This window comes from Aotus nancymaae, unplaced genomic scaffold, assembly GCF_030222135.1.
Source record: "Aotus nancymaae isolate 86718 unplaced genomic scaffold, 86718_ANA_hifiasm-v0.15.2.pri h1tg000033l, whole genome shotgun sequence".
Lineage (NCBI taxonomy): Eukaryota > Metazoa > Chordata > Mammalia > Primates > Aotidae > Aotus > Aotus nancymaae.
The window spans coordinates 55318389-55332442 of NW_026988447.1; the positions used below are offsets into that span (position 1 = coordinate 55318389).

The 14054-nt window shown below is 41.8% G+C and overlaps 1 protein-coding gene across 2 annotated transcripts in view; it reads left to right on the plus strand.

The window, feature by feature from the left end:
* Window positions 1–14054, plus strand: part of ELOVL6 (ELOVL fatty acid elongase 6) — a 145507-nt gene that overhangs the window by 120717 nt on the left and 10736 nt on the right. For both annotated transcript variants that reach the window (XM_012436581.3, XM_064384002.1), the window contains exon 3: window positions 13671–13822. In XM_012436581.3, the coding sequence (XP_012292004.1) occupies window positions 13671–13822 (152 nt within the window). The remainder of the gene's footprint in view (window positions 1–13670; window positions 13823–14054) is intronic.

A 14054-nucleotide genomic window follows, 5' to 3' on the forward strand; every position in this document is an offset into this window, starting at 1 on the left:
AGCAAGAAAAAGCAAGGTCCACAGACTTTTTGAAACCTTTATTAGGAAACCCTACTTAATAATCATAAACGCCGTAGCTCACAAATACCCACTGAGTTTGCGTTATTCATTGGTGCTTAAGGACCCAAGGTTATTCCACAGGCACAACCCACTTTCAGACTTTTCCCCCAAAGACATTTAAGATAATTTGCGAAATCACACTTAAGGACATTTTATGCTTTTTTTCTACCCTGAGGATTAAAAAAAAAAATGACTCTGTGAAAAGAAAGAGCTACATTCCTGGGACAGCACTGGTAGAATGCCAAGCCAGGCGGCAGTCCAGTGTGTGCCAACTATCAGCCCTATGAGCTTGGTGGTATGTGTCGTATGGAGACAGAAGTGTGATTTCTTACCAAGAGATAAAGATATACATAGATTTCTCATTTTGAAAGTTACCAGAATTGTATCATCAAAATCTAGCAGATTGACCTTAAAAAAAATTGTGAGGATGAAACACACAGAAATCAGTAGAACAGGCAGGAGAGTTTAAGCGTGTCCCTAACTCTTAACAGATTCACAAACCACAGACTGAGTTTTTCTTCTTAAATTAGATGTACACACATATATAAAAGTCAGCTTATCTGTGCTATGATTTTCATTTTCAAAAATTATTTTGTGATTAAATTGGGGCCAGGACTTCTTGTTGCCTTATTTCACAGGAATCTGGAAGGCTTTTGTTAGGGCTTTGAAGTGCCATAGGGTGAAAATTTTCAGGCTTGAGTAAAAGGAAGTTTCTGAAACGGAGATGAGAGGACCCCAGAGAAGGCCATTTGGAGATTCTCAACTGTGTGAGTAATCATGCCAGCATCTTGGAGATTTTAGGATAAGTGGTGCTGAATTGGCCACAGGTCAGAGATCAAAGTGCTCCCCAGGGATTCTTACTGGGATTTCTCTTGAAGGAGACGAACTCGGCAACATCGTCACTGCCAGCTGTTCCAGTGTGGCCCATTTGGGCACCATGTATAAACCTTTGCAATTGAAGAGACTAGTAGTGAGTTTCACCTGGAAGATAAATTCTCATGATTTCTAGAAACACCAGTACAAAGGATTTTTACAGGTGCTGCTTAATTTTTCTATTTAAAGCCTGAAGACTCAATGTTCTGAGGGTGCGCTGGTCAGCTGCTAGGAGTTAGGTGCTCCAGCAAGTTGACGGCTGTCAGTCAACGGGCTTCAGTTGATATCTGTCTTCCTGATCTCACAATGGTGAATTGATTTCATTTGTGAACTACTGAATTTCTCATGCAAAGGATCCAGGTAAGGAGGAGACTGGCTCTGCCCTTCTCACGTTATGAAGTTTATGTGCCAAAGAGTTTACCAGATATTGCAGGCCCCGAAACCCTTTGGAAAATCCTCCTGAAACTTCCCTGGAGGTCTGTATATCCCTGTCTTTAAAATACATTTATCAACGAAAGATGTGATTTAGAAAGGAGTATCTTTTCCTACCATCTCTTTTCAGTGGTGGTATTGGAGCAATCTCTTAAAACACAGAACCCCTTGCTCCACTGCTCTGGAGTGGTGCTCAGACGCCTGGCATCCTTCCGAGCAGGCAGTGGATCTTGGCCAAGTGCTAGGAGAGAGCGGTAAAGGAAACTGTGGAGGGAAAGCTGGGCGGGAGATGGGGAGCCAGCTGCAGGAGGAATCCTCCACCTGGCAGTTCTGAAACTGAAGTTTTGTCCCCTGCCTGAAAAGAAGGTGATTTCCTCTCACTGTAGTGGCATACCATGACTAGACACTTACCGGCTCATGTTTGCAAATAATCTAAGTTCCAGAGCATACACATTCTTGCCCCAATAAAAATAACTAAACATGGAAAGATAAAAACTAAACTCTTTTCAGTGAGGAGAGAGCCAGAGAACCACTATCCTAAATGAAAGCCCGGTGAGAGTTTTCAGGCTCAGCTCTCAGGTGAAAGTCAAGCACTGATCTGCAGACAGAAGATTCTGTTACTTAGTAACTGTGAGACCTTGGGCCAGTCCTCTGCCCTCTCCGTGCCTGTTTCTTTGTCCATAAAACAGGGATAATGGAGCCCCATGATGCATAGTGAGAGTCAAATTCCATAATCTAGGGGCTCAATCAAGTTCTGTAAATGTGGAACACCGCGGCAGCACCCCCCACAGTGCCTGCACAGTCAGGTACTTTTCAGCCAGCACTGAAGCTTGGATTGTTTAGCCTGGGCGTTGGGCTGGAGCAAGCAGTGACTGCCTTTCTCCCTGGCCTTGATGGAGCCAAGGCTATTAGTAGTGCCAAGGAGATGAAATCTTTATATCTCAAAATAAAAATAATAGTAGCTCAAGTAACATAAAATCCTGCTTGTTTTACAAAATAGAGGGATATCTTCATCAGAATCTCAAAATGTTATAAATTCTATAGCCAGGTGTTCTGCTTCTTTTGGGAAATGCTAGTTGACATCCATTATGCTACCAATTGCCATTATTATTATTATTATTATCATTATGATTATTATTATTTAGAGACAAAGTCTCGCTCTATAGCCCAGGCTGGAGTGCAGTGGCACAATCTCGGCTCACTGCAACCTCCGCCTCCCAGGTTCCAGCCTCAGTCTCCCAAGTACCTGAAACTACAGGCGCCACCACCATGCCCAGCTAATTTTTGTGTTTTTAGTAGAGACAGGGTTTCACCATGTTAGCCAGGCTGGTCTCGAACTCCTGAGCTCAGGTAATCCTCCAGCCTCTGCCTTCCAAAGTGTTGAGATTACAGGCGTGAGCCACAGAGTCCAAACTATTATTATTTTATTTGTTTTATTTTTCATTTTTATTTTTATTATTTATTTATTTATTTTTTGAGATGGAATCTTGTTTTGTTGCCAGGCTGGAGTGCAATAGCACAATCTCAGCTCACTGCAACCTCCACCTCCCAGGTTCAAGTGATTCTCCTGCCTCAGCCTCCTAACTAATTCTCCTGAAATTACAAGCATGTGCTGCCACACCCAGCTAATTTTTTTTGTTTTGTTTTGTTTTTTGTACTTTCAGTAGAGATGGGGTTTCTCCATATTGGTCAGGCTGTTCTTGAACTCCTGACCTCAGGTCATCCACCCACCTCGGCCTCCCAGAGTGCTGGGATTACAGGAATGAGCCAGCGCACTTGGCCGTCCAGCCTAATATTTATAATCTCTCCACCCCTCCCCGCTCCTCACTCTGCCAGGCGGTTTTTTCTCAGGTTAGTTTCTAAAACTTGGCCCCCGCGTTTCTTTGCCGTGCCAGGTAACTGGAGCAAGTGTGCTGTTTTCCAGTTGCACACGCCAGATGCAAGGACAGTGCTGAGCAGTGTTCAACATGTCAGATCTCTGAAAAACAAAGGAGTTATTATCTGAGAAATGTTCACACCCTTAAAGCTTTCTTTTTTATTTTTAAAAAGCTTAGGTTTACAAGATAGAGAAATAAACAGGTACTTCTGAAAGTGAATTGAAACCAACCCATTCTATCAAACATTTAATCAGAACCTCTGTTTGTGATTGAAGCTTTCTGACTTACCAAGAGGATTGGTGGTGAGTTGAGACGGCAGCCTTAGAGTGCACTCTTGTCTTATGTCTATCAGGGGATCACATTATCCATGAAGGTAGCTTCCCTGTGCTGCAAGACTTTCCTCACTTGCTGCTTCTTCCTGAAGTCTTCAGCACAGACAGGCTTCGCACTGCAACACGTAGCATTTTCTCAGTCTAGGAGTTCAAGATTATCATCCTAGGATACTATTTAGCAGTCATTTTTAGATACCATTACACAGAATGCTGTGGAAGTTACTTCATGCCTCAAGGCCTAAGTGTTATTTCTCCAAAAAGACCTTATCTCTGTCCTCTGTCTTCCTTATCCTTACTCTAAATTAAGTTCAGCTTTTATATCTTGTACTTTCCTTTCTTATCATGTATTTCAGTTTTAATTTATCTATGACTGTTCTTTTTTCATAGTTGTTGACTGTCTGGTTCCCCACTTGACTAAAAGCTCCAGCTAGCATGTCAGATCTCTAAGGAGATCTCTGTGAAAGGAGTTAATGTCTAGGTAACATTCAGACTTTTAAGGTATCATTTTTTTAATTAAAAAAATTATTAGTTGACACCAAATACCCACTTAAAATATGAGAAAGACATTAGAAATGAGGATTTAAAGCTATTTTTTAATAGCTTCTGGAAGAAAGTGATATTATTACCATTCTAACATGGTAATAATCACATATATGAATAACCTTTTTAAAAATTTACACAAAATTGGATCATACCATAGGTACTATCCTGCTGCTTATGTTTTTCACTTAATCATGCATCTTGGCCGGTCGCGGTGGCTCACGCTTGTAATCCCAGCACTTTGGGAGGCTGAGGCGGGCGGATCACAAGATCAAGGCATCGAGACCATCCTAGCCAACATGGTGAAACACCGTCTCTACTAAAAATACAAAAATTAGCCGGGCATGGTGGCACATGCCTGTGGTCCCAGCTACTCAGGAGGCTGAAGCGGAAGAATCGCTTGAACCCAGGAGGTGGTGGTTGCAGTGAGCCGAGATTGCGCCACTGCACTCCAGCCTGGTGACAGAGCGAGACTCCGTCACAAACAAACAAACAAAAATCATGCATCTTGGTGTTCTTTCACATCAGCACTTGATGCAGAGGTTGCTGGTACATTTCATGGCTATATTATGTTCATTGTAATTTATTTGCCAATTTTCCATGTTCAGCCATCTTTTAATATTATAAAACATACAGCTTGGTATATTTTTGCAGGTATACCTAAAGGTATATTATGTTCTGATATGGTTTGGCTGTGTCCACCCAAATCTCATCTTGAAGTTGTGGGAGGAACCCAGTGGGAGGTAATTGAATGATGGGGCTGGTTGCTCCCGTGCTGTACTTGTGATGGTGAGTGAATTCTCATGAGATCCAATGGTTTTATAAGGGGCTTTCCCCCTCTGCTCAGCTCTTCTCCTTTCTGCCACCATGTGAAGAAGGACATGTTTGCTGCTTCTCCCACCCTGACTGCAAGTTTCCTGAGACTTCCCAGCTCTGTGGAACTGTGAGTCAATTAAATAAATTACCCAGTCTCAGGCAGTTTTTTATAGCAGTATGAGAACGGACTAATACATATTCCAACAGTGGAATTGCTTGGTCAAAATACGTGTTTTTTTAATTTCGATAATGTGATGTGTAATTTTTGCCTCATGTTTCTTGATCCATAAGATATTAGGGAGATTTTCAAATTTTCTAATGGAGGTATCTGATTAAAGATTTCAAGCAAGATAAATGACTCAAACCTAGAAATGATCATAAAGTAATCAAAAGTAAAGTGATGGTACACACTCTGAATTGTTAAATAGTAGAGGAAGAAAATTATCAGAAAAATTACAAACTACGCCCCCATTTAACTGCTAATTTATTAGACAAAGAAGAGAAAATCTACACTTGTTGGCTTGTTATATTATATTAATCTAGCTTGTTATATTATTGAAAAATATGTTTTTAGCTAAGGCTAGCCACTAGACCAAATTAAAGTAGACATTCTCTATTAAAGATGCCTGTTCTCAATGAAAACACACGGGCACAGGGAGGGGAACATCACACACTAGGGCTGTTGGGGGCTTGGGGGCAAGGGGAGAGAGAGCTTTGGACAAATACCTAATGCATGAGGGGCTTAAAACCTAGACAATGAGTTGATAGGTGCAGCAAACCACCATGGCACATGTATCCCTGAACTTAAAAAAAATAAAAATAAAGATGACTGTTCTCAAGTGTGGAAAGCGTTTAGAATCTGGGGTGCATGCTGTTTGTAGAGATATGATGTTGACATGGAGGTGCCATAATTCTGTATCACAGGCACTGTAATCCTATATCATCCCCCAAATCTAGAGGCATTACAGTGGATTTGAGATTAATTTGTTTTAACCTGTTCTGGCAGCACTGGATATTCTTCCTACTCTGGAAACCGTCAGAGTCTAAGACCAACAGCAGTTCCACTTTTGCTCTCAGGAAACTCACTGACCCCTCCTATGTTAACAAAGAGTTGCTACTGTTGGATCACCTGTTGCTATGTTTTGACAACTGACAAAAATCTCCCTCCTTTCTCGCTCCTGCCCCCATTTGATTGATAGAAGTGTGATAAAACATTTTCATTGCCTAATACTGAAAAGTAATTGTACCTTTGGTTATTGAGTTAGTAGGGTGGAGATTGGTTGGTAGAGATCTCAGAATAAAAGATCATTGAGAAACTATGGTTTGATTCCAAAAATCTTACATTTAAAATGGAGATCAGTAAGGGAACAACATAAAATTGTTTTTTATCAACTATTGATGTCCATGTGAAATAAGTTAAAGTACTGATGATTTATACCCAAGGCTTTTTTTTCCCCCTGGGCAGAATTCTGGCATTCTTAACATTACTGAGCTATTCCCTTTTGACTTCCAGATAGTAATAAAAGTGGAACGTTAAAATATGGAGTTATTCAGTCTTTTTGCAAGGAGGTAAATGGTCAGATGTCATGGTCGAAGTCTAGGTAGTTCTGTTGTTTTGAGAAAGGGTCTCACTCTGTCCCCCAGGCTGGAGTGCAGTGGCACAATTATGGCTTACTGCAGGCTCGACATCCTGGGATCAAGCGATCTTTTCACCTCAGCCTCCTGAATAGCTAGGACTACAGCTGTGTACCACTATGCCCAGCTAATTTTTGCATTTGCAGAAATGGGATTTCACCATATTGCCCAGTCTGGTTTTGAACTCCTGGGCTCAAGCGATCCACCCCTCTCAGCCTCTGAAAGTGCTAGGATTACAGCCTGAGCCATTGTGCCCAGCCCAGCCCAAAGCCTGGTTTTAAAGAAGATTAGCTCTATCTCTTAAGCATCTTTAAAAAGGACCACAATACTTACCCCTATAAAAGGAAAAAACAACAATAAACCTAAAAACAAGAACTGGCTTTCTAAACTTTTATTTAAAAAAAGTTTTAGGTCCAACATCTGTTTATGTAAATATCCAAAGGAAACTGCCAACCGTGTACACATATGTACTCTTCAGCTCTTCAGTGCCACTGTTGTTCCTACTGTTTCTATTATACATACATATTTATTTATTTTCATGTCTGTCTCCTATGATAGTCTGTAGAAACCCCCCTCCCCAGCCTCCCTCATGACTATTGTAATATCTGACACTTGGTGGGTGTTAAGAATGTGTTGATTTAATAAATGAAAGTCTTTTCTCCACCAGTCCTAATGCCAGTTTGTCATCCAGAAGCTGACTAGGGATTAGTGTTATATCTCAACCTCATTCTAAAAATTCACTAGTAAAGCCTTACAAGCTAGTACCATTGTGATTGCACCAATAGTGACCAGCCACCTATTTAAAATAGATTTTTCAAAACTGTCAATATAGGCTAGATGCAGTAGCTCACATCTATACTCCCAGCACTTTGGGAGGCTGTGGCAGGAGGATTGCTTGAGCCCAGGAGTTCAAGACCAACCTGGACAAGACGATGAGACCCCGTTTTCATTTTTTTAAAAACTATCAATCTAATATGTGCTTGTTTAAAAATAGTTAAATAGACCAGCACGGTGGCTCATGCCTATAATCCTAGCTACTTGGGAAGCTGAGGCAGGAGGATCACTTGAGGCCAGGAGTTCAAGTCTGCAGTGAGCTGTGATTGCGCCACTGCACTCCAGCCTGAGCAATAGAACAAGATCTTATCACTTAAAAAAAAAAAGTCAAATAGTGCAGAAATGAACAAAATAGAAAGTACCCTCCCCCACCCACAAAGTATGACAGTTATTGTATAATGGCTATTCCTGATACTTCATGGCAAATGGCTAGTGATCAGGAAACAGGCTCCTTGTGGATTTAGGAACCCAGAGCAGGAGTTTGAGAAGAAAGCACCTTAGCTAATCAGGACTGTGATCCTGGCCTCTTTATCTCCTTGCTGCGTTCTGTCTGATGTTGCAGAGGGAGCAGAAACATATACCACTCCCTCCATGGAGCTCTCTGCTACTTCATTGATTCATTTGGCTTTTGACAAAAAGGATATATATGGTATATTTCTTTTCCTTTTTCTTTTCTTTTTTTTTTTTTTTGAGAGTGAGTTTCACTCTTGTTGCCCAGGCTGGAGTGCAATGGCATCATCTCAGCTCACTGCAACCTCCACCTCCCAGGCTCAAGCGATTCTCCTGCCTCAGCCTCCCAAGTAGCTAAGTTTTGTATTTTTAGTAGAGACGGGGTTTCACCATGTTGGCCAGGCTGGTTTTGAACTCCTGACCTCAGGTAATCCACTCACCTTGGCCTTCCAAAATGCTAGGATTACAGGCATGAACCACCATGCTTGGCCTGTATGGTATATTTCTTTAAAAAAAAAAAAAAAAAAAAGTATGACCATAGAGCTGGAAAGATGATGAAGTAATCATCTGCCTTCATTCAACACAGTGGTCCAGACCCTCAGCCTGTTTGAGGCTCTAGGTTTGGAATAATCTTTATCATCTGAAGGAACGATACATTTCACTTAAACCGGACACTTTTCTATATCAACAGCCTCTCCTTCAAGCCTTTCTATGGAATGTGCTAATTTTGCATCCTGTTGTAAACTTGCTAGTTGTCACTTCTGGCAGGTTGATGCATAACTACCTTTTGTCAGATGAGAGTCAGGATCAGGAACTGGGGGACTCAGCCCACCAGGTGTGGACTGCTCAGGCTGCCCCTCCTTGACCCCGCTCTCTGGCCAGCTTCTGCTGCTCCAAAAGAGCAACCTCACTGCAGGAGATGTCCCTCTCAGGGTCGCCTCACCAGGAGCAGGCCTCAGGAAACCTGAGAAGTGCTTCAAAAATGACACCCATCCTCGGCTCCTGGAGACTTGGTTGCCCAAGAAAAAAATGTATATAAATAGAAATTCTCATAGCAATAGAAATAATATGAACAATCAATGTGGCAAATTGAATTAGCTGTAAATCAGTTTTCTTAACTTTGAATTAGGGTTAATCTTAACCTCTCTGACTTGACAAAATAAGATCAGAGAGAAAGGTTATTTTCAACATTGAGGGTTAGCCAAAGTAAATCAGCAATAATAACAACACAAATAGTAATAAAGTAAGAAGAGTAATATAATGAAAACTGTTTCGCTGAGCACCTATATATCAGAGGCTTGATGCTAACTAAATACCTTATTTATATTGCTTTACAAAATTTCTAAGATGAATTGCATGTTAGATATTATTATCCTCATTTCAGATGAAAGAATTGTTAAGTAACTTGGCTGATTATGAAACTATTAGTAGTAAGTGATTGGGCTGTGATTGGAGCCTATTGTACAAAGGCTTCGATTTGCAACTCTAATCTACTGACATTGGCTTGGGGTGGTCTAGAACTTCAATGCATTGTCCAGGGATGGCCAGAAAGAGTGCTGAGATTGATTAGCAACATCTGCTGTGAGCCTAAGAAGGGACTGGGGGTAGCAGAACACAGCAGCATGTTTCCCTGCTGCATCACGCTGCCTCTCAAGCTAATGTAACTTAGGGAGGAAGGAAAGTCTCCTCACCTTACAGTGTATTTTGGTAAAGTGTCACAGTGTGACACTGTTGTGATGAAAACCACCTGGTTTCAAAGTGTCCAGAGGCTGAAATGTGCCAGGGCAGAGCTAGTGGCTCCCACAAATAACAATCATCCCATTGGCCAGGCAGCCCCCACAGTGCTCCCAGCAGTAGCACTGTCACATCTCAACAATGCGCCTTTGCCCACAGACACATGGGCCCAATGGCTGGCACTGACGGTTTCCCTGAAAAGTGCCACTGTCCTCTGTTCTGAGTCAGCCTTATTGTTCGGAGCTTAGAGAATGAGGCACATGTCCAGATATGGGACAATAATATGTGCTATACACTTGCTGTCAGCAATATTGTAGGTCACCATGATATCAAAACCTTCAATTCTACGGTGCTCTGAAATGACCTCCCCATACCCTAACCCTCAAACTTGTGAATACCTATTTGCCCGTAATTCAAATACCATTTCTTTTGAAGTCTTCCAGGACTACCACCCACTAGCCAGAGTTAGCTTAATGATTTTTTTTCAATCCATCATCTAAAACCATGCCAATACATATTTGACCCTTGAAAGAATAAATGAACTTGTGTGAATACCTTAGAAATTGGGAATAAATTACAATAATTTTTTGAGACCCAAAAGGATGAAAGGATCGTAACTATTTCAAAGATACGTTCTTTGGATCTACTCTGATCATGTGTGAATATCATAGTCTAATAGCAGGTAGAGTATAGGAAGGGTTCTGGGCTGTATGATTTCTGGATATAGTCGGCTGGAGTCAGTGGGGAAGGGGATGCTCTATAAAATGTGGTTGGATGGTTCTGAAAGAATCATAGATGTGAAGCTAGTGAGCAAGGAGGGATATAGTTTGAAAGTGATTGATTTGCACGTTTTCTTGCTTTGGCCTTGTACAAAAGTCATTGACATCTCCCCCACTGGTATATGAAAAGCAGATAACTGATGTAGTACATAGTTAAACAGCAGTATCTGTGGCTAGATGCATTTTATAGCCACAGAGGGAACTTCTGCACAAAATGTTAACTAGTTTTCAAAAGTCTACTGAGCCAGGCGCGGTGGCGAGTGCCTATAGTCCCAGCTACTCGGGAGGCTGAGGTGGGAGGATCACCTGAGTCCAGAAGTTCTGGGCTGTAGTGTGCTATGCTAATCGGCTGTCTGCACTAAGTTCAGCATCAATATGGTGACCTCCTGGGAGCAGGGGACCATCAGGTTGCCTAAGGAGGGGTGAACCAGCCCAGGTCAGAAACGGAGCAGGTCAAAACTCCCGTGCTGATCAGTAGTGGGATCACGCCTGTGAATAGCCACTGCACTCCAGCCTGGGCAACATAGCGAGACCTTGTCTCTAAAAAAAAAAAAGTCTACTGAAAATCAGATCTTGGGTCTTTTGTCCACTGGAATGCTTTGGGCTGTAAGTAATAGAAAGCAAAACTCTGAATGGGTTTTACAATAAGCAAGATTTACTATCTTAAGAACAACAAGTCTTGAGATAGGGTCACAGAATGATTGGTTAATTCAGCAACTCTGTCACATCTTGAAAAACTACTTTGCCATCCTCTGTGTTGGCTTTGTTCTCAAGGGATCTCGGGATTGCAAGATGGCTGCTGCATTTCCAGGCGGTACATGTTTAAGGGCAAGGAAACCTTTCCCAACCTGCCAGAAGCCTTTTGTTACATCATCTTGGCTAGAATTGGGGCACATGCCTGTCACAAACTCACCCTACAAATCACTGGTAAGGAAAATGGGGCTACCAAAACTGGTTTAGGTATTTCAGTTTTACTCCCAAATTTGAGATAAGGTCACCTTCCTTGGAAGAATCAAAACTTGGAAGCACCTCATCAAAATCAGGATTCTCTTAATAAGAAGGAAAAAGGTACTTTTCTCTTGAATAGGCAACCAACATTTTCTGCTACATATGCCTCAGTGGAAATGCCTCATTCATATTTCCATATTACTCTCTATGGTAGCAAATTATGGGTGTTTTAAGCTGCGAGTATGTTAATTTGGTGATGGTGACAACTTTACATATTAAAAATGTAGCCATTGGCCAGGCACAGTGGCTCACGCCTGTAATCCCAGCACTTTGAGGGGGCCGAGGTGGGCAGATCACGAGGTCAGGAGTTCGAGACCAGCCTGGCCAACATAGTGAAACCCCATCTTTACTAAAAATCAAAAATTAGCCAGGCATGGTGTTGCATGCCTGTAGTCCCAGCTACTTGGGAGGTTGACGCAGGAGAATCACTTGAACCCGGGAGGCGGAGGTTGCAGTGAGCCGAGATCACGCCACCTCACTCCAGTCTGGGTGACAGAGTGAGACTCCATCTCAAAAAAAAAAAAAAAAAAAAAAAAAAAAATAGCCATCATCTGGTGAGGGAAAGGCATTATACCCAAAAAAATCCCGAAAAATCTCCATTACTTGATGCTACTAATGAAATCAGCCCTTCATCTCAGAATTAGGACAGGTAATGGACTGTGAAGACTTAGGTCACTCCACCGGGAGGAGGCAGTTCCTTGAGATAAGAAAGCAAAAAGAAGCCTGTTCTGTAATGAACAGGGGAGAAATACAAAGGTCCTGAGGCAGAAAACTGAAAGTGTCTGAAAGCTGGGGTGACTGGCTCACAGTGAGCAGGAAGAGAATGGCAGGAGGTGAGAATGGAGAATGCGGAGAGAGAGGCACTGCAGAGAGGCCTCGTCAGTCCTGATAAAGGAGTTGAGGTTTTTATTCCGATACAAAGAAAAATCACTGAGGGATTAAAGAGGATCTACAGCTGTAAAATGACAGTAATCCTCTGCAGGACAATTTCATACACTGGAAAGAGTAACACCATTTGATGGAGTCTTCCTATCTTTAGAGAAGCTACTTACAAAGACCCAACTTAATAGACAATTGCCAGAAATTCAACTTCATTATCTTGATTCTGTACAAAGTTGACCTTTAGTTCTAGTTGGTGGATGTATGCTCTCTGGACAGGTTAGCCTAGGGGAATGATTTATTCTAGAGCAACTCTAATAAGATATTTTAAATAAAAAACAGTGCCTCTGAGGAGAAAAGAGGCTTAATTTCTCAATTCAATGGTTGATCATTCATTGATCTCTCAACTGAGTTCTAGAGTAAGATGCTGCCCTTTTGGACAGAAAAGGTTAAGCAGGTCCATCTTCCCCACATGGTCAGCCAGGTCTCCTTTCAGTACGGGGCATGGTTCACATGCTCTGGGATGTACATTTAAGGGGCTGACTTTGTAACAGCGGCTGCTTGTTCCCCTTACCAAGTCTTTCCCACTGCAGGTTGTGTTTGTAGAGCCTAGTGTGTTCCAGAACTCTCCTGTTTCTTTACCAGTTCCTTGATTTAAAATTTTTGTTAATTTTTCTTCACTTTTTCAACAATCTTTATCAAACTTCTGTGCCTATGTGGAGATAAACACATTGCAGGGCACTGAAGAACAGTGTTAGGGCAGTGTTAGCATATGGTGCTAGGGAGCTCAGGGAGTGAGCACTTATCTTGCCTGAATGGGCTTCTTGGAGGAGGTGACAGAGCTAAGGTTTCGAAGGAGTCTCACTCATGCTGACATCTCTGAGAAAGATGGATCCGAGAGTGGAAAGTGATTTGGAGACTGCTGGAGAAATCCAAGGAGAGACCAAAATTCTTGGTCCAGAGGTAGAGGAAACGTTTGCTTAAAGAGATAAACAGGTTTTCGGGGAATAGAGCCAGGGGAACTTGGAGGATGATTGGGCATAGGGCGAAACTGAAGTAATTCCAAGAGTTTGCAGCCACACCCACCTGCTCTCTAAGAAATAGTCACCAAGCTGAAACTCAAAGGTCACCAGTGTTCTTCATGAGATCCTACTCTGAATCTATTACCCTTTTTCATGACCCCTTTTGGAACATTGATGAAGAGGAAGTGGTATCATGTATGGTTTCAGAATAAAGTGCTTGAGTCATTCTATTAGCTCTTGTTTACAGAACATATTAAGATGCTTTCAAGGAAATACAAATAATTATGATTCTTCGATGCCTATTTCCTGCCAGTGGTCAACCAGTCTTCTTAGTATGGTTAATGTGACAAGTGAAACTATTTTCCTAAATGCCGTTTCTTTTCTGTTTTCATCATGAAGTATATTCGGTGCTCTTCGAACTGGTGCTTATATGGTGTACATTTTGATGACCAAAGGCCTGAAGCAGTCAGTTTGTGACCAGAGTTTTTACAATGGACCTGTCAGCAAATTCTGGGCTTATGCATTTGTGCTAAGCAAAGCACCCGAACTAGGTGAGTATCTTCTTCCATTTCCTCTCCCTCTCTTTGCAGCAAGATATCCACAATATTTATTTAGTGAACAAAGAAACAATTGGAAGGTCCTATTTTGTTGGTTGCAGGAAAGTTACAATGAATGAATTTGAGTTCTTGACTAACTTCTACTTTCTATTACTCCTCCCTCTTTCCTTTTAAATAATTTTACATTGTGTATATTAAGAGCAGATAGTTACATTGAACAGGCTGA